At 35.5% G+C, this 21,992-nt stretch overlaps 2 protein-coding genes across 3 annotated transcripts; one reads left to right on the top strand and one right to left on the bottom strand.

The window, feature by feature from the left end:
• Nucleotides 1–3,597: 3,597 nt before the first annotated feature.
• Nucleotides 3,598–6,942, bottom strand: LOC132556580 (acyl-coenzyme A diphosphatase FITM2-like). The gene has a single exon (XM_060220997.1). It carries the CDS (start codon nt 6,857–6,859, stop codon nt 5,921–5,923), a length of 939 nt encoding a protein of 312 aa, XP_060076980.1. The 5' UTR covers nt 6,860–6,942; the 3' UTR covers nt 3,598–5,920.
• Nucleotides 6,943–7,113: 171 nt separating this feature from the next.
• LOC132556605 (zinc finger protein ZFAT-like) lies at nt 7,114–21,842 on the top strand. 2 transcript variants are annotated; one of them, XM_060221034.1, is made up of 15 exons: nt 7,114–7,165; nt 9,329–9,580; nt 10,338–10,574; nt 11,707–11,799; nt 12,694–12,828; nt 13,510–14,046; nt 14,567–15,514; nt 15,752–16,180; nt 16,961–17,189; nt 18,279–18,391; nt 19,018–19,297; nt 19,495–19,843; nt 20,110–20,206; nt 20,658–20,734; nt 21,213–21,842. In XM_060221034.1, the coding sequence occupies exons 2-15, from the start codon at nt 9,415–9,417 to the stop codon at nt 21,498–21,500; spliced, it is 3,978 nt and encodes a 1,325-aa protein (XP_060077017.1). In that variant the 5' UTR covers nt 7,114–7,165; nt 9,329–9,414; the 3' UTR covers nt 21,501–21,842. The 2 variants fall into 2 exon arrangements, with proteins under 2 accessions (XP_060077017.1, XP_060077016.1); XM_060221033.1 differs by lacking the exon at nt 7,114–7,165 and adding an exon at nt 7,309–7,336.
• Nucleotides 21,843–21,992: the final 150 nt, after the last annotated feature.

The raw sequence follows: 21,992 nt of genomic DNA, 5'->3' as shown, positions 1-21,992 counted from the left end.
CATGGTGTTTGTTTTCTCTTAACATCACACAGTTCAATAATCACGTCTTGATGAGAATTATCTCCATTTAGCTTCATTCACCTCAATGATCCATGAACAACTTAATACTTACTGTACTGTAACACTTGATAGTCCGTAGGACTATAGTTTGATGCCTCTTAGCAATATATAATCGCTAAGAGAAATATGTAGACCTACTTTCATGGTCACTGTAGTTCACAAATTATTACCTACAGAGCCAGAGTGGCAAGTAGTCCTTAAAGGAAGACTGGCAATGAATATTTGTAGCCATCATGTTTCACCTATTGATGAAGGTCATCCACTATGCATGAACATTTTAGCACTTTAAACTTCTTCTCAAGTTCCACCAGTGGGATTGTGCTGAACCTTCATCACCTGAAATGATTCTGATATAGTCTTGACCAAGAATTAATATTTTTTGAGTCAGTCTGAAATCCAATATGGCCATCATCTTAAAAACAAACAACTTAAACTTCTATAGTTCCACTGAAGCCATTGTCTGAAAATTGCTTGGGATATTAAGGAAAGGTAAGCTAACAAAGTGTTGCTATTTTTTGGCCTTATCGAAAGTTCAGTCAGGTTGCCATTTTGTAATGTAATTGTGCAATCACTAAAATAACTTCCTCTTGGGTTCCACAGATGGGATTGAGCTAAAAGTATTGTTACATGGCAGCTATGGTGGCCAGTTTGTAACATAATTGTGCAATCATCAAAATGCTTTAAAGTTCTTCTCAAGTTCCACCTGAAACTTGCCCAAGATGGTTTTGATCAAGTCTTGTTAAAAGACAAAGTGTTGCTATTTTTCAGCCTTGTCTAAACTTCAATATGGCAGCCATGGTGGCCATTTTGAATCTGATGTGGCTGCCATAGCCACCATCTTGAAAACTTTATGATTCCACTTGTGTCATTTAGCTGAAATTATGCTGGAAAACTAAAATGAGGAGTGGTTTTTTTTTTATCTTTACTGCTAAAATATCATGAACTGTTTTAATCCTTTAACAAGTGTTCTTACTTCTACTGCTGATATATCATGTCTACTTCTTTATAGGTAGATGGACTATTAAAGCCTATGTGCCTTTTGTTTTCTAAAAATACTTTTTGGTCATCTGACTCAAAGAGTCAGAATGACATATTGACATCAAGCTCTGTCATAACATTCATAACATTTGAACAATTTTGATATGTCCTTAAAAACTAGTATCTAACCATATTTGGCCACAAGCAAGCATCCTTGGAGCAAAGCAATTCAAAATTGTGAAATTTGTCAGTTTATAGTTCATGTAGAAAAAGTATGTTTTTGACTTCTTTTGCTAAATCAGCAGGGCGGTTTTAATCATGTTTATTTATATGCATCTTTTTGGGGGAAAGGCAGATCAAAAGTGTCAAATTTAAGGGTCAAGGGCAAGGCAGTTCAAAATTGTCCAATTTAAGGTTCTGGCCCCACTTGTATAAAACATCTCAACTTGAGATTTCCTCAAGTCAAGATTTTCCTCTGCTGATATCTCCTCAAAAACGGCTTGTATAAAATTTTCTCAAGGAACAGGAGGAAGTCATCGGCTAGGATGTCCTGAAATTCCTTGAGAAATTTTCATACAAGATAATTTCAAGGAGATATTAACTGAGGAAAATCTGGCCTTAAGGATATCTCAAGTTGAGATGTTTTATACAAGTGGGGCCAGGTCCTACAAGGAGCCAGAGGACCTCAAAAGTGGCAAAATATTCAAAATTTCAAAAAAATTTTCATCTACCAGAAAAGTCATTTTCATCTAAATACTACTGTAACAAACATCATGCAAATGAAAGGAATTTGATGTTTTCCTTAATATCCTATGGAAACCATACTTCGATTACCTTCATGATCAGTTGTTGGGGAAGATCACACATTTTTTTTTAATGTAAAACACTACTGCATCTGTTTAATAAGTTCAATATACATGTACACTCTCTAGACACACAAAGTGGATGCTTTCATAATTGTCCCTACTTTTAAAATTTAGTCATATGACCTTCAGTGAGATCTTGTGCCCACCATTGTTCACTCTTTGAAAATTGGATCTTTTCCCTTCTTTTCTCTTCTCTTCTGTTTTTGCTCTTAATGATAAGAAATTTGAACATTCCTTTGCAGAAATAGTGATGAAAGTCTTTACCTGGTAAATCCAAAATTGTTGTCTGGAAGCCATTTTTTTCCTTCTGATTGGTCCCAAAATCAAATGGGCAAATGTAGAGACCAAAGGGAACATACACATGAAATTTGAAGGAGATCCATCCAGTACTTCTTAAGAAATAATGATAACAAGTTTTCAAAGTCAAAATCCAAGATGGCCTCCTGTTGGCACTTTTGTTTTTTTTTATCATACCCAAAATCAAATGGGCACGACTAGGAACAAAGGCAAACCTGCATATGAAATTTAAGAAAGAGCCATAAAGTACTTCTCAAGAAATAGTGATAAAAATATTTCAAAGTCAAAATCCAAGAGGGCCACCTATCAACCATTTTTTTTTTTTCCTTATCAGTACCAAATTTAGGTGGTCACAACAAGCGACCAAGTAAACCTACATATGACATTTGCGAGAGATCCACCAAGCACTTTTCAAGAAAAAGTGATAACAAAAATTGTTTATGGATGGATGGGAAGGACGACAGACTATGGGCATGAGGCAATTTGAATAGCCAATCATCTGATGATGGTTGGCTAATAAAAACAGTTTCGAGATTTTAATCAACTTAACTTGGATAGGGTAAGGGCTCTAAAATGAGAGAAGCTTAATATTCTTTATTTTCTACAACTCCAGTTGGTACCAAGACTGAAGGTACCTTGAATAGTGCTATGATATCAATGGCATTAACATCGGGAAATTACATAATCATCATTTAGCAAATTACAGTCCAGAGGCAGGAAACCTGGACATATTGTTTAGAACAAGTGAATGAACCTTTTCTTTTTTATAAAAGTACTGCATTGTAATTTTGGGCCAACTTGAAGCGACAGCTGGGGCGAAAAGTTTAACATGATAGTGAGGTATTGTAAATAAAGATTCAGGTTGGAGTAATAAAATGGAGAGGAGCACCAGATTATTAAAGATGATGACATGAATAGAGGTTCCCCATGACTACATACATGTACAGGACAGTGTATTTTGTATCTATTTGAATTCATAGGGAATAAAGATTTATACAACAAAAACTGTTCCATCATGAGATACTAGAGCAACAAACATCAAAAACTATGTCATTGTGAGATATAAGAGTAACAAACATCAAAAACCTTTCACCTTGAAGGTGGGTCAAGGGTATTGATATTAACAAACTTGGTAGCCCTGCTCCATCCTAGCATGCTACAGGCCAAATGTCATTGAAAGATTTTGACATATTTGACAACTGTGACCTTGAAAGTGGGTCAACGTCAATAATATGAACAAACTTGGTAGCCCTTTGTTTATTGAGAAGTCATTTGAATGGAAAATTTACACATGGCAGACAGCACATGATGTTGGACAGAACATGATGGCTATATGTCATCCTGACCCTAGAAACTCTGTCACTATGAGATACAAGAATAACAAATAAAGTTTTTTTTTTCCATTATTTTATTAGTATTTAACTGGGTATAACATTCCAACTAATATGATATCATGATTATTTTCCTAAACTGGGCTGGAAAGAAAGACTGGGCTATCACTAAATGGGTCATCACTACTGGGTAAAATATTTGTAACTGTAATAGAATTAATGCCATAGAATGCTAACATTCTTTGGTCTTGAGCATATATCAGTTACTCAATCTGAATTGAAAATATGTAAAGATGAAAATAAATAAAAATTGAATGGTTTATTATACATAGTATAGCAATGTATACATACATATATGATACACACTATATGAAATTGACAATGAGATAAATGCATGTACACATGACCTTTTATACTTTGTTAACTGAACTATGATAAGAATACTTCATGAATCTAGAAAATCATTCGAAATTTGCAGATGATTACATATTAAAAAAAAAAATTCTAACCTTAAATTTCTAAACACAAAGAAATGGTAACAAATCATTCTTTTTTTCTTATTGATTCATCATAAATGCAACTCTATAAAATACATGTATAATACATTTGGATAAAAATTTAATTATGACAAAAAGTATTAAGATGTATATGAACACATATGTTCAACATAATATAATCACTAACTAAAATATTCACAACATTGACTAGTTACATTTTATTGGCACCAGACCAGTGACAGCACTAGAAATATTGTATAATAAAATCATATTTGTTCAAGTTATTAAAGAGATAGATGATTAAGAGTATTATAAAAATCAAGTTACATGATTCAGAGTACTGTAAGAATTATCACTAACATGATTTATTGTATTGTAAAAACTGAGATTCTATTCACAGTTATATGATTCAGAACATTATAATTTTTAGATTATTTGATTTTAGATTGTATACAATTCAGTTTATAATCTTATATTTCTGACATGTCATTTTATGATCTTACACTAACTACATCTGTATTTACATTTTTGTAGAATTGTATGGGACAAAAATCAACTATATATATGTTATTTGTTGTATGATTAAATCCAAAATACATTCAAGTTACTAAATCATATGTACACAACATCAGGAATTTCAAGTACTTCACAAATGCATATTTCTACTAGCCAACTTACCGATTTCCAATGAAAATAGTCAAATCCTCCTATAACTATGGCATTTTTAAAAAGAGATGTGTTGGCTGAGTGAAATTGCATATTTAACATAAGTATCAATTTGCATGTATTGCCTTTAGGCATTATCAATCTTAGGAAAATACACTGTATAACAAAAAATGGAACTCAAAAGTATTTGTTCGCGTTAAAAAGGAGAAAAACCTCATGATAAGAAAAGTTGTTAATGTTACATAATTCTTTATATACTTACAATGTATTTGTAGATGCAGACACAATGATCAGCACATTGATTGAAAATGAAAATATGATTTCCAGTATAGTATGGAACCGATAGCCTCCCTTTGGATTTACAATTTGATAATTAAATCAGCACATACATGCATATCCATGTACACTGTGTGTAATTCATAGACTATATTCAGTTTTAGAAATGCCACCTCCTTCAGTCTGACATGTACAACTGATGTGCTCATTTATTTTCTTATCACAACATGCATGTACAATTTTAAACAATGGATAAAGTTCATGTTCTTTACATCTCATCCAGTTGACAAATTTATTCTATAAAGCTATAATAGTATATATAGTACCAGGGAAACATAATTTCTCTTCACAATTCTTTGAAAATCTATCTTGTGTAAATTTCTGATGTGCTGACAATATTTCATTGCAGAAAGGTACCTTACATGGTATATATTACACTTGCATTGGTATTATGATGTAGTAGTGATAGTTATCTTCTTGAATGAATGAGATGGGAATTAATAAAGATAGGTTGTGAAAACTCTATAAAATCATTCAGCTTCAAACAATAAAGGTATAAAAACCAATGTATGCTAATATATAGGTTAGAAATGTTAATTTAATTTGGCATAATTCATAGTGTGAAAACAGAAATAGCTTACTTTCAAAAATAAAACCAAAATATAGTAATTATCAGAAAAACATGAAGAACAGCAGCACACATGAGGCACATGGTATGAAAATATAATTTTGATTATTCATAATAAGAAGATGTTGAGTTGATAATATTGAGCTGAGAAGTTTTTCCTCGGGATGCATGTGGAATCCATGAGCAAAAGTTTTTTAATCTGAAGTAAACAATGATGAAACTTGCAGGAAACTTCACATTTTTGTCGTGGATATGGAATCAAAACTTCTAATTTGACTAGAAATAAACCCTGTATATCAAAACAGCGACATTTATTCATCATCAGTCACACTTTGTGAATCTTAGGGGACTAGATCCTGAATGTACAATACCACAATTTGAGCGTACAATCATCCTATAGCTGATAAACCAGCATCCCACTGCAATAAATGCGGCTGATACTTTTTGAGGAAGAGTATGAAATCTGTAAACAGTGCTTATTATGAGCATGAATTCCCATAACACTGTAAGGGCGGCAAGAAAAATAACATTCAATTTTATGTATGGAGTCAGCTCTTTATACGCTTGTTTGGTTGTCCGTATGTCACTTTCCTTTAAATTTTTTTGATCAGCAAGATTTTCGTTTTCGAGAATATTCTCTAATTTTGTCCAATCTTTGAAAAACTTCACTTCCTCGGATATTGTCAATAGATTGTGAATCAGTAGGAAAACATGTCCCGACATATCAAAGCCCAACCAAGACTGGCCAGCTTTGTTACAAGAAAACCTTGAAGAATACTTAAGTTCTGTACATATTCCTACAACAGACTCCACGTAATTGAAAACTGACGTCACCGCATACCACCAAAATGTTGCTAGAGCAAGCCTTAGGAAATGTAATTTGACTTGTGGCCATTTACAAAGTGTGTAGACGAAACTGGTCATACCCGTGAATAATGAGAGGGATGTAAGTGTCCATCCCCATCCTAACTTTACGAAGAGTTGGTTGAAAATATTATGCGAATCGGAAAAATAAGATCTAGGTAAGGCCACGACGTCTGCCAAAATTGAGCCAACCATCACCCCGATCAAGTAGACACCAATTTTCACTGCAGTGTCGGCCAACAAAATCTTTTTACAAATTTTCATGATTACCATCAGGAAGAAATGTCCAACGTGTGTGGGAGGAGGAAGTGGCTTCTTGCCTTGTCCTCGCATTTTTCGCTGGTCGTTAAATCTTTGAGAACCAGTTGAGCCGGGTTGGCGTTTCATTCCGGCCATTTTGTCCACTTATAAGGTGCGTTCTAATACACACATTTACGAGTCTCATTAAAATACACAAGAAGACTTGCACAAGAAATTAGTTTATACTATTTTGTAAATAATACCTCATAATGTATGCTATAAAGCAAATAATATATCATATTAATTGTAGGATAAGTAAAAACTCAGTAAACTGACACTATACTTATGATTAGGAATAGAACACGCCGTCGTATACGTCACGTGACCTGCTTATATTTGGCAGCCATTTGTCAGCCGCTAAAAAGAAGAAAAATCATTTCAGAAGACGAAACCCGAGACTACGCAAGTTTTCTTATTCACATAACGTCATTATAGTCTATTTTAGTCAACCAAAAATATATAATGCGAAATCATTCAGTTAGTACTATTTTGGGAATGTTGATTAACCGCAATCCCGAAATAATTGCTAGCTTTCTGGATGACGAAATTGATGTTGAGTCAGTTTCAAGACAAGTGTGTACGGGAGCATTGTTTCGAACTTAGCTAGAGAATTGTATTTTTACAAGACAAAATGAAATATAAAGGAAAAGAGCGGAATGCTACATTAAGTTTTCCAAAGTTGAAAAAAAGAGTCGTCAGTAAATGGGGAATTGTCTTTCCTAAGTCAAAACCTGTGTTTGTAGGGGAAAATATACATGAAGGGGCCACACACAGGGTATTTTAGTAGATCATCCCCATATTTGGTGTCTTAGTTAATGGTGCTTAACACAGCAGATTGATATTGAATTGCCGGGTATTTAATTTAATCTTTTTACACATTTATATGCTTTAAAGCCATTTGTTCAGCTACTGAACGTAGTTCTGAAAAAAACTCTGAAATAAACTTTTATGATCACATATGAAAACTGTTTCTTCAGAGGTAATAGCTACCTTTAAAGTTAGTCAGTTTGTGATTAATTTCAGCCCTTGGAAATTTTATATACCTACTTACACTCTGTTGTATATTGTAAACATATTTTTAGTTCATAGAATGTACTTGATTTAAGATTATTAATATATTTTTACATCTCAAATTTAAATATACAATTATATATGTAGTTGCAGCTTATTCTATACGGACATCTAAATAAAATTTAAACAAAAAAAAATCTGTTAAAAGAATGTCACATGGTTATAACTTCTTTTTGCCAAGATGAACTACTGAGGTCATGGACTATCCAAGACTCGAGAATTTTTATCTAACGTTGTGTTACACTTATTATCAGTATCAATGACAAATATCGGTACGATAATACACTCAACAAAACATCACAATGAGATCATACATCACTGATAGCTTAATTAGATAGTAAATGAGCACATTTTTATATCGGTCATGCAAACATATTGCTTATGCAACATGATATTAGAAGACATGTACATATCTAATGTACATATATGCCAAAAACTAAAAATCGACAGGATACATGCTAATATATAATCTAAAATAACCATACAACATTTATGAAGCGGTGATATTAATATTTCACAAGTTTAGAAATAGATAAAGTAACAGTAAATATAACATAGGAAATAACGGTAAGCAGAGGTTATACAAGCTGAAGGTTCATCCATACATTTTCATCTATATATACTACAATTACATATTGGTCAGATGAGCTGCCCCTTTCTTATTTCATCAGATAGACTGTTCCACAGGGTCACCTTGAATTGAATTGAAAGAATTTCTAGTCATAGTCTTAGTTGTCTTGACCTGTGGAATAGTAGCAGTGAAGTAGCATAAGAAATTGTAATTTGAAATTTTAAAATTCAATAAATCAAATATATGCTGAGGACTGACACTATTTAAAATTTTTAAAAACTTCCATTGCAATATATGCTGCTTAGCTGTCAAGCATGAAGGAAAGAATAATCTTATCTTTCTAAAAAAATATGTAGAGGAGTTGTAAAATCATTCTCTATAAATCTGATAGCTCCTTCCTGTCCATGGCCAGTAACGTTTAACATTGCCAAAAAGTCTGAGAAAGTTCTTTTAACCTTGTAATATCTGAGGTTTGAAATGAAAGATACTTCTTTTGATAATTGATGGCATCTTTCGTCTTTGTTTCCATTGTCACAGCATCTGTTCACAGTAGAATTAACCATTGGTTCCTGGAATTCCCCTTCTGTTAACTGTCAATGGCACACGCTGGAAATGCCTACTAAGGGACTAACAAATGAATGGGTCAGGAAGGGAGGGTTGTTTTATATTTGGTCCCAAGGGGAGGGGGTTTCATATATGGTCCCTAGAGGAGGGAAACTTTCAACAGATACTGTGAAGATTAGTGAAAGCAGTCATGTTTTGCAGCCATTATTTTTGTTTTTGTATCGATAGGAAGCAGTTTAAAATTTATTTATTTTTGACAGTTTTGCAAAATTTCATTTGAGGAAAACAATTCTTGTGAACACAAATGCACTTTTATTTTCTTCTCAGGATAATGTTTGGTTTCTGTGTTATGTTGACAGGTTTTAAATATGAGGAGTTGATCACCAGTGCCTGCTTTGTTCAGCGTATCCCTACAGTAGACGTGTTGCCCCACTACACTAGAGCCATGCCTGCAGACATGTTTATTTGTGGCTCTTGCCATGCAAACTTCAGTGACATCGATAGTTTTGTACAACACAAGAAAGAGCCCTGCCAACCTGTCAACACAGACACAGAGATTTTCACGGAGTCCACCAATGGCAACACAGAGACTATCATACCCCTCGATGTCGGTCAGTATGTTTATTGATATCAGTACATCATAATTCATCCAGCTAAAATAAGTGAGCTAATTCAGAATGATCTTAAACTCCAGTTAAACCACATACCATTGCTAAAGCATATAATGTATTTTTGTAAGCATAAACATTCAACAGTTCGATAAAGCTCACACATGAAATATTAAGTTCTTGTTTTACATGGCTTTCTAATGTGTTAAAAATGTTGTGTATATTGGAAATTGATTGAATGATCATGACTAGCACAGTTTAGTGGTAGGACATTGGTCTGGTGATTCAAGGGTTGTTAATTTGACTCCCAGCATGGACATTGTGTTGTATAAGATACTTTACTCTGCATGTTTCAGTTGTCTTAACTGCAAATGTATATGTAATTGGTTAGTGCTGGACATGTGTAAAAATGAGCACATGCCAAATAACAGCTCCAGCAGTATGTTATTCAGGTAGTTGGGAAAGATTATCATTGTCACTAATAGCAACAACTAAGGATAATGATTTGTAAACTACTTTCACACAGCTGTGATAGAACAGTATATAAGGGCATCAAATTACCCATATATATACCCAAACAGGTAAGTCATTCATAAGCTGGCAACAGGGACACTGATCAGAGAACAAACATTACACCGAAAAATAGAAATGAATGTCTGTGAGATGGGTGTGTCTGTTGAACTTTGCTCACATATCATGTGGTAATTATAGTTAGTTTGATTTTTGGGGATATTGTCAACGTGGCTGTTTTTATGCACAGAGACACTGAACAATGCTGTGATGACCTGTACTGAACCAACGGATGGTTCTGAACCTCAGACAGTGATCATCATTCAGGGTAGCTCTGGGGAATCGTCAGATCTTTCCCAGACCATCACCATGCAGGGTACCTTCTCTACAGCAGAGGATGGGCAGACCACCTTTATCCCTGATCCGTCAGCAACTACAACCACTGCACAAGACACTATAGCTACAGTCACTCAGACTCCCACACCAGGTAACTATACACAGAACCCCTCACTAGGTAACTACATACAGACTCCCACACCAGGTAACTACACACAGAACCCCTCACTAGGTAATTACATACAGAACCCCTCACTAGGTAACTACATACAGACTCCCAAAACAGGTAACTACACACAGAACCCTTCACTAGGTAACTACATACAGACTCCCACACCAGGTAACTACTCACAGAACCCCTCACTAGGTAACTATATACAGACTCCCACACCAGGTAAATACTCACAGAACCCTTCACTAGGTAACTATATACAGACTCCCACAACAGGTAACTACACACAGAACCCCTCACTAGGTAACTACATACAGACTCCCACACCAGGTAACTACACACAGAACCCCTCAATAAGTAACTAAACACAGACCTTCAAACCAGGTAATCAACTACACACAGACCCTGTCACCAGGTAACTACACACAGAACCCCTCACTAGGTAACTACATACAGACTCCCACACCAGGTAACTACACACAAAACCCCAAACTAGGTAATTACACATAGAACTCTACACCATGCAACTTCACACAGTCCCTCTCAATAGGTAACTCTACACAGAACCCCATACCAGGAAGCTACACACAGGTCATCGCACCAGGTAACTACACCCAGGCCTTCACACCAGGTAACCACATATAAACCTTCACGCTAGGTAACTACAGACAGACCCCCACACTTGTAACAATAATGTATGTTTACACAAAAGCATCTTTTGAAATTGTTTGAATGCTTAAAAGTGAACTGAAATCTACAGATAAGATATTTAGAGTTATAAAATCTGAAACTGATATGTTAAGGATCAGAGTCACAGTTGCTTGAAAAATATGAAAGTATGCAAAATAAAGTATTCTTGAAATCCAAGTGATTTACAGTGCAGTAAATTATGAATATTTCTTTTGCATGGAATGTGCGTATATTGTTCTGCATTATCTTCACGAATGTTGTTTAAAGAGGTTCCTTATTTTAAATTGGTGTAAAAGTGAAAGTGTTATAACATTAGGAAAATGTCCTTAATCAAAATTTTACCCTTATACCAAAAGGGTTTTCTGTAATTTACTTTCAATGTACAAACTTTTTTATTGTGCGCTATCTCCTTCCTCATTAGTTGGGAAGAAAAGAGGCCGACCAAAACTGAAAGGTTCAGCTCGTAAGCAGCCTGAAGAAAAACCTCCCTCGAAACCTTCCAAACCAGATATAGGTAAATATAACCTGTTTTAGCCTGCCATCAGCAGACGATTGGCTATTCAAATCACCCTTCAACAGTCATCTGTTATCTGTATCTTTCCTTATACAATATTTGTTATCAGATGGATCTTTATCAAATTTCCTATGAAAATTCCACGCAGTCTCTAGTTTGAGACTGATCTGAAAAATGAAATGAATACATCTTGGATTTTGAAAGTAGCCTACTAGTAGAACATTTTTTTGTGAGAAGATGTGGATAGATCTTTCTCATTTCATATGTAGACCTCTAAGTCCCCAGTTGTGCAGGTCAATTTTAGGACTGATTAGAATAACAATATGGCTGATAGATGGCTTTCTTAGTACCTGATGGATTATTCTCAAATCTAATGTGTAATTTTCCTTTGGTCTCTTTTTTTTCTTGGATTGATTAGAAAAACAAAATGGCCTGCAAGCAGCCGGTTTGGATTTACAGTTTAAATTTGTTTTGGCTAATTCTTTAGAGGGATAAAATCAGTTATTCTCAAATTTCATATTTGATTTCAATTGATCCTTTGTTGTGCATGTTCAATTTTGGGACCGATGGATGAAACAAAATGCTACAGGAAAATACGATGACAGAAGAGAAGAAGGAAAATAATCCAGCTTATATAAAAGTGATAAAAGCCATACAATGGTGGATCCCTTTGTGATCTTGCTGAGATCTCATGTCATTGTGGACAGGTCATTGAGTACTACAAATACTCTTGATTCAAACTGACAACAAATAATGTCAGCTATACAAGATCTTCAGTAATGATACAAAAAAGAACTGTTACTGGACTAAATAATGTCTTCAGGAGATAAGCATGTACACTGTATGATATTCTGAATTTGAAAATGAATCAAAATATATGAATGTCTGTTACAGGTACTGATGGTCGCTTCGTGTGCTCCAGCTGTAAACGGTCATTTACCAAGGAGAGGTTCTTTAATACACACAAATGTATGGGAACAACTGATTATGTGGACCTTACAAGGAAACAAGTGATCGACCTAGATCTAGGTAAAGCATTATTATTCTCTCATCGTTGTGGTGTTCTATGTAAATGATAAAAGCTGCAAACTTCATGTTGTAAAATATTGCACAGTCTGAGGTATATATCATAGATATGTTTTATAGACACTGTCACTGACCTTGACCTAGGAATCATAATAATGCTGTGACATCATTGACAGTTGTGTTTTATAGAGTGTGTCATTGACCTTGACCTAGGAATCATTATAATGTCCACACATTATTGTCTGTGGTTTTTTATCAACTTTGTCATTGACCTTGACCTAAGTATTATAACTGTTGTGATATCATTGTCTGTGGTGTTTTATAGACTGTATCATTAACTTTGACCTAGGTATAATAACAATGCCCACAAATTATTGTCTGTCTCATTGACCTTGACCTTGATACAAATCATAACAATATCAACACATTATTTACCTATGTGGTGGTATATAGTCTCAAAATTTTTTACTTTTTGCGAGTCATCATGGTACAAGTACATCATATACATCATATTGTTTTCGTTGTTATGTTTATAATTCCTAGTTCTTGATATGATAACGATATGTGTATTTTAACTGTCTCTTCCATAATGATCATGAGTAGTGTATGATATATGGCTGTTTGTGAGGAGGTAAGTAACCGTGTACGGAACTGTATTGTAGAGTATAACTTCTGGTATTTCAGATGTAGACGATATTGAAGAAGACCTGGAGTCCAAGGATGATCATGTGTATCATATAGAGGAAGATCATCCATCTGATGTTGAAGAAGATGAAATTCTGGATAACGATTCTGACTTCAAGATAAATGAGCCACAGAAGAGTGCAAATGAGGAAGGATGGGACAAGGTGGAGAATACAGATGGGGTACAGGTGCTGGCTGATCCAGATGTTGACAATACTCGTACGGAAAAACCTGCTGATTTCATCACAGACCTGCCAATATTTACATCTGAGGAAGAAAAGCTAAAGTTTGAACAGCAGATGAATGTTGATCTCAGTGGAGTAGACTCCATGTTTAAACAACATGCCATAGCCCAGGATCTGAACGAGAAAGCACCCATGACAGCACGAATGGTGACCACGTCCCTGTCACTGTTCTCCTGTTGTGTATGTGAGAAGATCTTTAAGACTTTATCACACATGAGGCTACACTGTCTGATACACACTGACCTGAAACCTTTCAAGTGTCCGAAGTGTCGATATGCTTCCAATTCTAAAGGTTTGTGTGCATTTAATTTTCATAATTATCAATAGAACTTGAGAAAAACAAAAGAGTACAAAGTTCTTGGTAGTGATAACTAGTACATAAGGAGGATATCAGTTTACACAACCTTATAACGTGAACATAGTAAAGGACAGTAGCTAATTCTAAATGGTGTGTTCTACTATGGCTGATTGTGATATGTTTCTGCCTGTTAGGACCCAGCTTACATGATTGGAATATATAATAAAGATATTTTAGGTTTGAATAAGAATTATGTGTACTTATGTCAAATGATCAAATTGAAGAGGAATTAGCACAACTGATTCATGCTGCTAGAGAACTTCTCTCAAACCAAGTGATACATGTATATTTCAGTTAGTATTTACCAGGATTACATATTGTTTTGTTTAATTAATTCCAGTTAATTTGTTGATGTTAATTTTAATTCAGATTTAGATGTACAATGTATATAATAGCAGTATGTCATTTAAATCTTGACTGAAACCATATAAATGTGATCTTTTGTGTTTTACAGGTAACTTGTACACACACATGAGGAAGCACACAGGCCAATACTACAAGTGTAGTGAATGTTCTTTTAAATCTGTCAACAAAAGTCATTTGCTGGAGCATGTAGCCACACACAACAAAGCTAAAGAAAAGTGTGATATTTGTAAAAAGACGTACAAGACATTAAAATCTATGATTAACCACATCAGAAAGTACCATAGCAGTACTGAACGAGGTCGTGAATATCTAGCAACATTCCTTCAGAACCCTACAAAGGGCTCAACTGTCATCCACCAGTGTCATGTCTGTAATCGGAAATTTAAAAAGAAGGTTGATCGTGATCGCCATCTATTTGTACATGACATCAAAGATATTCCCAGCATACAACACTGTGAATTGTGTGACTACACTGCCAGTCGTAAGGTATACTTGGACAAGCACTACCAGAAACATCGTGTCATCTATAGATGTGTCAAATGTCACAGTAAGTTCCTCAGCACAATACGTCTGATTGACCATCTGACCAGTGTCCATCTCAAGGTTGACCTGACCAATAAGTGGGAGGAGCTGTTTGAGCAGTGTATCAACTACAGCCTGTATCTCCCAGAACCAGATGAACTGTTTGAGATGAAGGAGTTCATCAACCTACCTCCTGAACTTTCTAGCTCTGTAATGAAAAATGAAGCCAAGCTAAATACAGAGCTTGGTGTGATGTGTTCAGACAAGTCTTCAGATGCTGGTGATGTGAACAGTGGCTCTGGTGATGTGAACAGTGGTTCTGGTGATGTGACAGGGGATCTGATGTGTACCAATAAGTCTTTAGACACTGTTGATGTACACGGAGGCTCTGGAGACGTGAGAGAGGACCTTGTGTCTGTAGCGTTACAAACCTCACAGGGACAGGTCAGGGAAACTGACAGTGCAGCCCAGGTTGAGAGCTCTGTGTCTGGACAGGAGTCTCTTCTTGTTGAAGGTAAAATTGGTATTTTGTAAAAGACAAAATAAAGATAATTATAACCTAATTAATACACTTCTATATTTTAAAAGATGCTTTATAATAAGGGTGTTTAGAATCTCATCAATTGCATTATCATTAGGGTAGCTTATATGTTTCCATTTTTTATTTTAAATTACAGGTCACTATTATATCATATTATTATTGATCTGGTCAGTAACTATCATACACCAATTGTTTATTCTTATGTTGCAGCCAAAGCCTTGGATAACAATGATAAAGAGAGCTTACAAGACACCAGTAAAAATGTTGATAACCCAGATATTAATGATAAGGAAGTCACTACATCCGCAGAGGCCATGGAGACAGAGACCAGTGGAGGTGTCACAGAGACAAACAACAGTGACACTGTAGAGGAGGTTGGACTGGCAGAGGGAGGTCTAGGGGAGGGATCTGATGATCTGGATGACAATCAGCTGGAGGAACTGGGTGATATAGACGGAACAGGAGAATCAGGAGGCAAGGGAGCAAGTAAAGACCTTATACAACGTATGGGTTACCACATGATGACTATGGACATTTTCCACAAAATGAGGGAGACATTTGGTACAGAGGAGTGTGAATACTGTGGTAAATTGTACTACAACAAGGTCGACTTTGATACTCATCTCCGAACACACACAGGTATACACCATCACTTATCTACTTGCTTTGTTAAATCATATGTTGTATCAGTGAGTGTGAAGTGGAATGGGTTGTTAAATGTGGAAATGTATTCAAAAGTTACCTTTATTTCTCTTTAACTTCTGATTTGTTCTTTCTGTCAGAAAGAAGAGGGTTTTATACAGTGTTTGACTTAACTGACTGTAAAAATTAGAACAGCTGTATCTTGTATATACCTATTAAGACCATCCTACCCAAGGTTTTTGCAGCATTTGTGTGCTGTCAAAGAGAGCGTGGTTCTTGTCAACATGGTAGTAGGATTAATTAGATTAATAAGTGTTAAACATTGATTATCGGAACACATTTGTAGCTCAGGTAAAATCAACTATGTTAGAAGATGTTCCAAACCTTTATTTAAAGTAAACACTCTTTAATGAAAAGAACATTCCTTCAGACCATCTCTTTTTTTGAAACAATATTATTATATCAGCGAGATTTTTAAGGCATTTTTAGAAACAGTTGTTTTGATTTTAGGGATAGTGATAGCTAGCCTGTGTTGCCTCAGGTGAAAATCTGAGATGCGTGGTTGGATGTCTCAACCTGTAGTGGTTTGTTTTTTCTGAGGAGGCTGAGAGATGGATCAGTCTGGTACAATTGTGTCTCTGGATAGCATATGATGGGCCTCCTGTATGTTGTTCAGTGAGGTAGCCACTCGCTTCTTCAAGGAAACCTTGCCTTAAAATGGCCTTGGCTATTCACAGAGTGATAAACCTTGTGAATTAACAGTGATTTTGATTACAGGAGACAAGCCATTCCCGTGTAATATCTGTGGTTACCGGGGTCTTACCAAGGAGAATCTGAGCCGTCACAAGGAGAAGGAACATGAGAAACTGACCTTCCCCTGTAAGGACTGTAACAATGAGTTTGTGGCTAACAGTCGCTCACAGCTGTGGAACCATACCATGAAGCACCGAGGTCTGCATGAAGCCATGGGTATAGAGTGCCCCACTTGCAAATCCAAGTTTGAGAAGTAAGTGAGATATCTGACATCATTAGAAGTAAGATCGTTTGGCCACTTTTGGGAAGTTGTTTGCTGGTATGTTGCTCTCTTAGGAAAGTCATACCATATCATAAATTATTTTCATGACAACTGAATTATAGAATTTTTAGAATTAACGTATTGATATAATTTTCATGATACCATTTATTGGTGATCATCTGATGAAAAATACCTGAAGATCTAATACAGTGAAAGCGCTAGTGCAAAATGTAACGTCTTTCTTCTTTTGTCAAAAATCATTTTTATTTAAAATTTACTCGCATCTCGTCAAATCAAGTTTTTTCTATATATATATATATATATATATATATAAATACACAATTGATCACACATTGTATTTGAACCCTTTGATTAATACAAAGAGATGCAGCAAAGCTCTAATGACAAAAGTCCCAACATATACAGTTATACATGTGTATAAATATTTTTATAACATAGTTCATATACTGCTGCTTCTCTTCTGCCTGTTTTAATGAAACAGTTTCATGTCCCTGTTACTGATTAAATACTCATACAACTTGATACGTCATTTCCACAAAATGGTTTCATTGTATAGTGTTAACCTTTATGTGAGCAGTTGCAGTGTCGTCTAGCTGGTTCTTAACTTGCCCTGTGAACCATTACTCATTTCACTGATTTCATTGTCACTTTGATGTATCTAATTCAATACAATTGTGAGTACCAGTAACATGTACATCTCCAAGCATGGTATGTAATCCATGTATAAAGGGAGATGTTGCCCTGTTTTATCAAACATGTACATTTCGTGATTGCATTGTTCGCAATCTGAATTTGTCGTAAATGTAACAAAATTATATCCATGCAAAAAAACCCTGTTATACATTGTTTAACACCTTTTCATCCTTTATCTATGAAATGGGGAGATAAAATTTGCATATGGAACTTCTGGGAAAGCCATACTTATTTATTTTTTGTTCAAATTTGGCCTGATACTGAAATGTAATTAAAAAGAATATAGAATATATAGAGACTTCTTGCCCCAGAAATCAGCACTGGCCTACATATCAATACTAAACTCAATTATTGTCATATTTCTAGTATGAAGAAATTGAAGGCCCACTTCAGTAATGATCACCCAGATTTAAACCTAGAGGAACAGCTAAAAGTCACTGGCTACAAGGAGTTCAAACACCGCACACAAGGGAAAATGGGTAGGTTAAAATCTCTATTATGTAATTATCAATTTCATACAATTTCTCAGCTGAACAGTTGTTTTCGGTTTGTATTTTTAAAACTTTTCCTAAATAATGTCAGATCTACCAAAGGGTTATACTTTTATAAGATAACTGGCCAGTTCTACTATTCATGTGACCATGTCATAAATATTGCAAGAGACATGTAGCACTGTTTTGGCCTCCTGAATCAATGTGCCCAAACTTTGCCTGCATCTGTCGTATAGAGAAACAAATTATATGAGTTTTCTTTTATTTCTAATTAGTAATAATAATGTGATAAAAAGAATCTTACACTGGTGTCTCTGACATTTGTTAATTCAATATGAAACTTAGGTGAGATCCTCTTTTAATTATTTCTTTGTGTGTTTGTTTCTGTATAACCGTAATACCATTATAATTTTGATGTTGGGGATGACATCATTGTGCCAGAATACAGATATAGATATGTAGTATGAAGGAGTGTTTGTGAGGAGATAAACTCCCATACTGAGGTTTGATCAGGTGACTGTTCAATATAAGTCAATACTGTACCACAAGAGAGAATATAGAATAAGGGTCAATTTTATGAAACTAATAATAATTACGTTTTCATTTATGTGCAGGTCGGAGGTCTTACAAGTGTCCATACTGTGATAAAGTGTTTATACGAGCCAACTCTGAGCTGCAGAAACACATCTGGATTCACGAGGGCATTAAGCCATACAAATGTCCATTATGTACATATGCTTGCCGTAGTAAAAACAATCTCCAGGCCCACATGCTGCGTCACACAGAAGAGAAACCGTACTCCTGCTCAGAATGTGGAAAAGCTTACAAGTCCCAGACAGCACTACGCTGGCATGTTAGATCTCACAAGGATGGAAAGCTCTTTAAGTGTACCAGGTAATCCAGTAAACCAAGATATCATTGACTCTTTGTGACTGTTATGTGAAATGTTGCTATTACAACTCTACAAATAACATCCAAATGTTTCAGGTATTTGGCTTACTGTATAAGTGTACATACAATCCAAAAGATTTTTAAAACTGAGAACTTTTATTATTTATTATTACACTTGTCTGTATTGTACCAATCCACAGGTGTCCATATGAGGCCACTCAGAGGAGTCATCTCAAGCGCCACCTACAGACCCATGATGTGGTGAAGCGGTTCATGTGCATGCATTGCGAGTTCTCTGCTAACACCATTGGGTATATGAAGATCCATTATACAAGGCATCATAAGGGGGAAACTTTTGAGTACCCCAATACCAGTGGAGTAGAAGTAGACAAGCGTGTTGTAATGGTGGACTCACAGGCATATCGCTGTCTCAGCTGTGACTATCTGTTTGGTAATATGAGCGATCTCAAACGTCACCTTAAGATCAGACATCACCTACAGGTGCAGCAGATCCAGGGTCTGGATCAAGTCCCTGTCAGCGAAGTCCAGGTAATTATTCAGGGCAGCAGGTGTCATTTCTCCAGTAGAAACAGTAGGGTAGCTCTACTGGATTAAGGTACAAGGCATCAGGTGTCAATTCTCAAGTAAAAGCTGTAGGGAAGTGTACACTGGATGAGGATATTTGGCAGCACGTGCTATATATGTAACAGCTGTATGATGCAGTTTAATGTAATATTTGGCTATACTGTATCATCTAGTTCTAAATTTGTACTGAAAGGTGCTTTTAACTTGCATGTCGTTTGTTCAATCCGCAGGTCCTTCAATGTACAGATGATGCTCTGGCATCAACCATTGTGGAGCAGATCGCGGAAGGGGAGACAACTGCAGATGTCGTTGAACCTAGTCAGACAAGTAAGACCCTTTTTAATATCATCTTTGCATGTGGATACACTTAATTCTTATTAAAAAAAAGAAAAAAAATCAGGAATATCAAGCTTTTCAAAATAACCTAATCCTCTTCTCCCCTAGGAAAGCTTATGTTCACTACTTTTACTTGTAGGCCAAAAATAAAATCAGTTTTTCTGAACTAATATCTACATGGCAGATAAGTAAATAATTACATATGATATCTCATATAACATTAAGTCTAGCTTGAAGACATTGATGTAAAAATGCTTTAAGATACCTAAACGATCAATTAAACAGAGAACTTTTGCCAGAGCTGGCTTCATGGGTTGTACTGAACTGTTGATCCGAGGCTACCTAGATATAATTGTACAGATGCTGGCGAGATATTATATTCGTTTCTAAATATTTTGTTTTCACAATGGTTGAATTCAGCAAAGAATGTTTTAATTCACAGTGGAAACGAATGACTTGGATGAGAAGACACAATCAGCTGTGAGCATATTACAACAGATTATTGACATGTCCCAACAGGTAATTATAAAATGGATGGCCTGTGCCATTCTTCCTTCCAGTATGATAGGAGGACCAGGATTGTTAATGAAATTTTTATGGATGGACCTACTGAACTTCTTTTGTCTTCTATTGAAGTGTTGACAAACATTCTCCTTCTCTTGGCACAGTAAATCAACTTCTGATAGTTTTTCAAACTTGCTTATCATCTCTTTTTAGTCATGGTTGCCTTGGTAACTAATTCAAATGTAAACAGATCAATGAATGAAACTCTGTGGCAACTTGACTATATAGGTGAAGTATGTGAACTTGACACTTGAAACTTGAGGGAGGAATGTCATGTATATAAGTGTTTTCTTAGTTTTTCCATAATAATTAGGGGATTGGTATTGGTTAAGTACTTTGTTAAATGTAATGTATATAGGTTCTGTGCTGTAGGTCAAAATCTTCATAACTTTCCAGGACATCTTTTGATTTAGTAATTCACTTGTTTCACTAGGGAGGCCAGCCATTTACTGTCCAGGGAGAAGATGGTCAGATGGTGTCTGTAAATCCAGAGACCATCATCGTCCAACAGGAGGGTGAAGAGGTGTTGTTGACTGAGGGTGGATCAGGACTAGAGGGGAACCAGCAGTATGTTATCCAGTATGTGACCCCGGAGGAAGCAGAGTTTGATCAACTGGACCAAGCTTCGTTAGTAGAGGTGCAGACTGTTCCTGAAGAGGTAGAGACCATACAGACTAGCATTGTCATGGAGGAGGCCAGTGTGTCCATGGAAACAGATTAACTTGTTTGAAGTCTGTAAACGGTGCTGTGTTATAAACGAGCCAAATGGACAACAGACAGTATATGTAGCTTTATTTGTGATCAGAGGAATGTTTTAAAAGGAGAGACCTACATCTGTGTGCTGTTATAGGTCGCTAAACAAAGTAAATATGTGTTGGAGATGAATGCTTCAGAGGAGTGTTTGTGTAATACAGAGGACTAGGGAGTATTAATGCCTCTCATATTACTCTGACAATTGTCAAATGTTATTTCACAATATCTTTTTAAAATGTTCAGTTGTTTTTAATCTTATTGCTAAAAAATTGTTTTTTTGAGGATCAGCATAAGATGTTGAAAAATTAAATTTGTGAAGACAAAATATAAGCCTTGTTCTTTTTCCCTACGTCGGACAACTAAGGTCAATATTGTAAATTAAAATCTGTTTCTTCTTGCCCAAATATTTGACTGCCTTCTTAAATATAACCCGTCTGTAATGACCACCTTTTCATATATA

Source organism: Ylistrum balloti, unplaced genomic scaffold (genome assembly GCF_031769215.1).
Source record: "Ylistrum balloti isolate Yb309-2 unplaced genomic scaffold, AGI_CSIRO_Ybal_v1 Utg370580, whole genome shotgun sequence".
In the NCBI taxonomy this organism is placed as follows: Eukaryota; Metazoa; Mollusca; class Bivalvia; order Pectinida; family Pectinidae; genus Ylistrum; species Ylistrum balloti.
The sequence above is the reverse complement of the archived record's forward strand: the minus strand, read 5'-3'. Positions and strand labels throughout refer to the sequence as shown.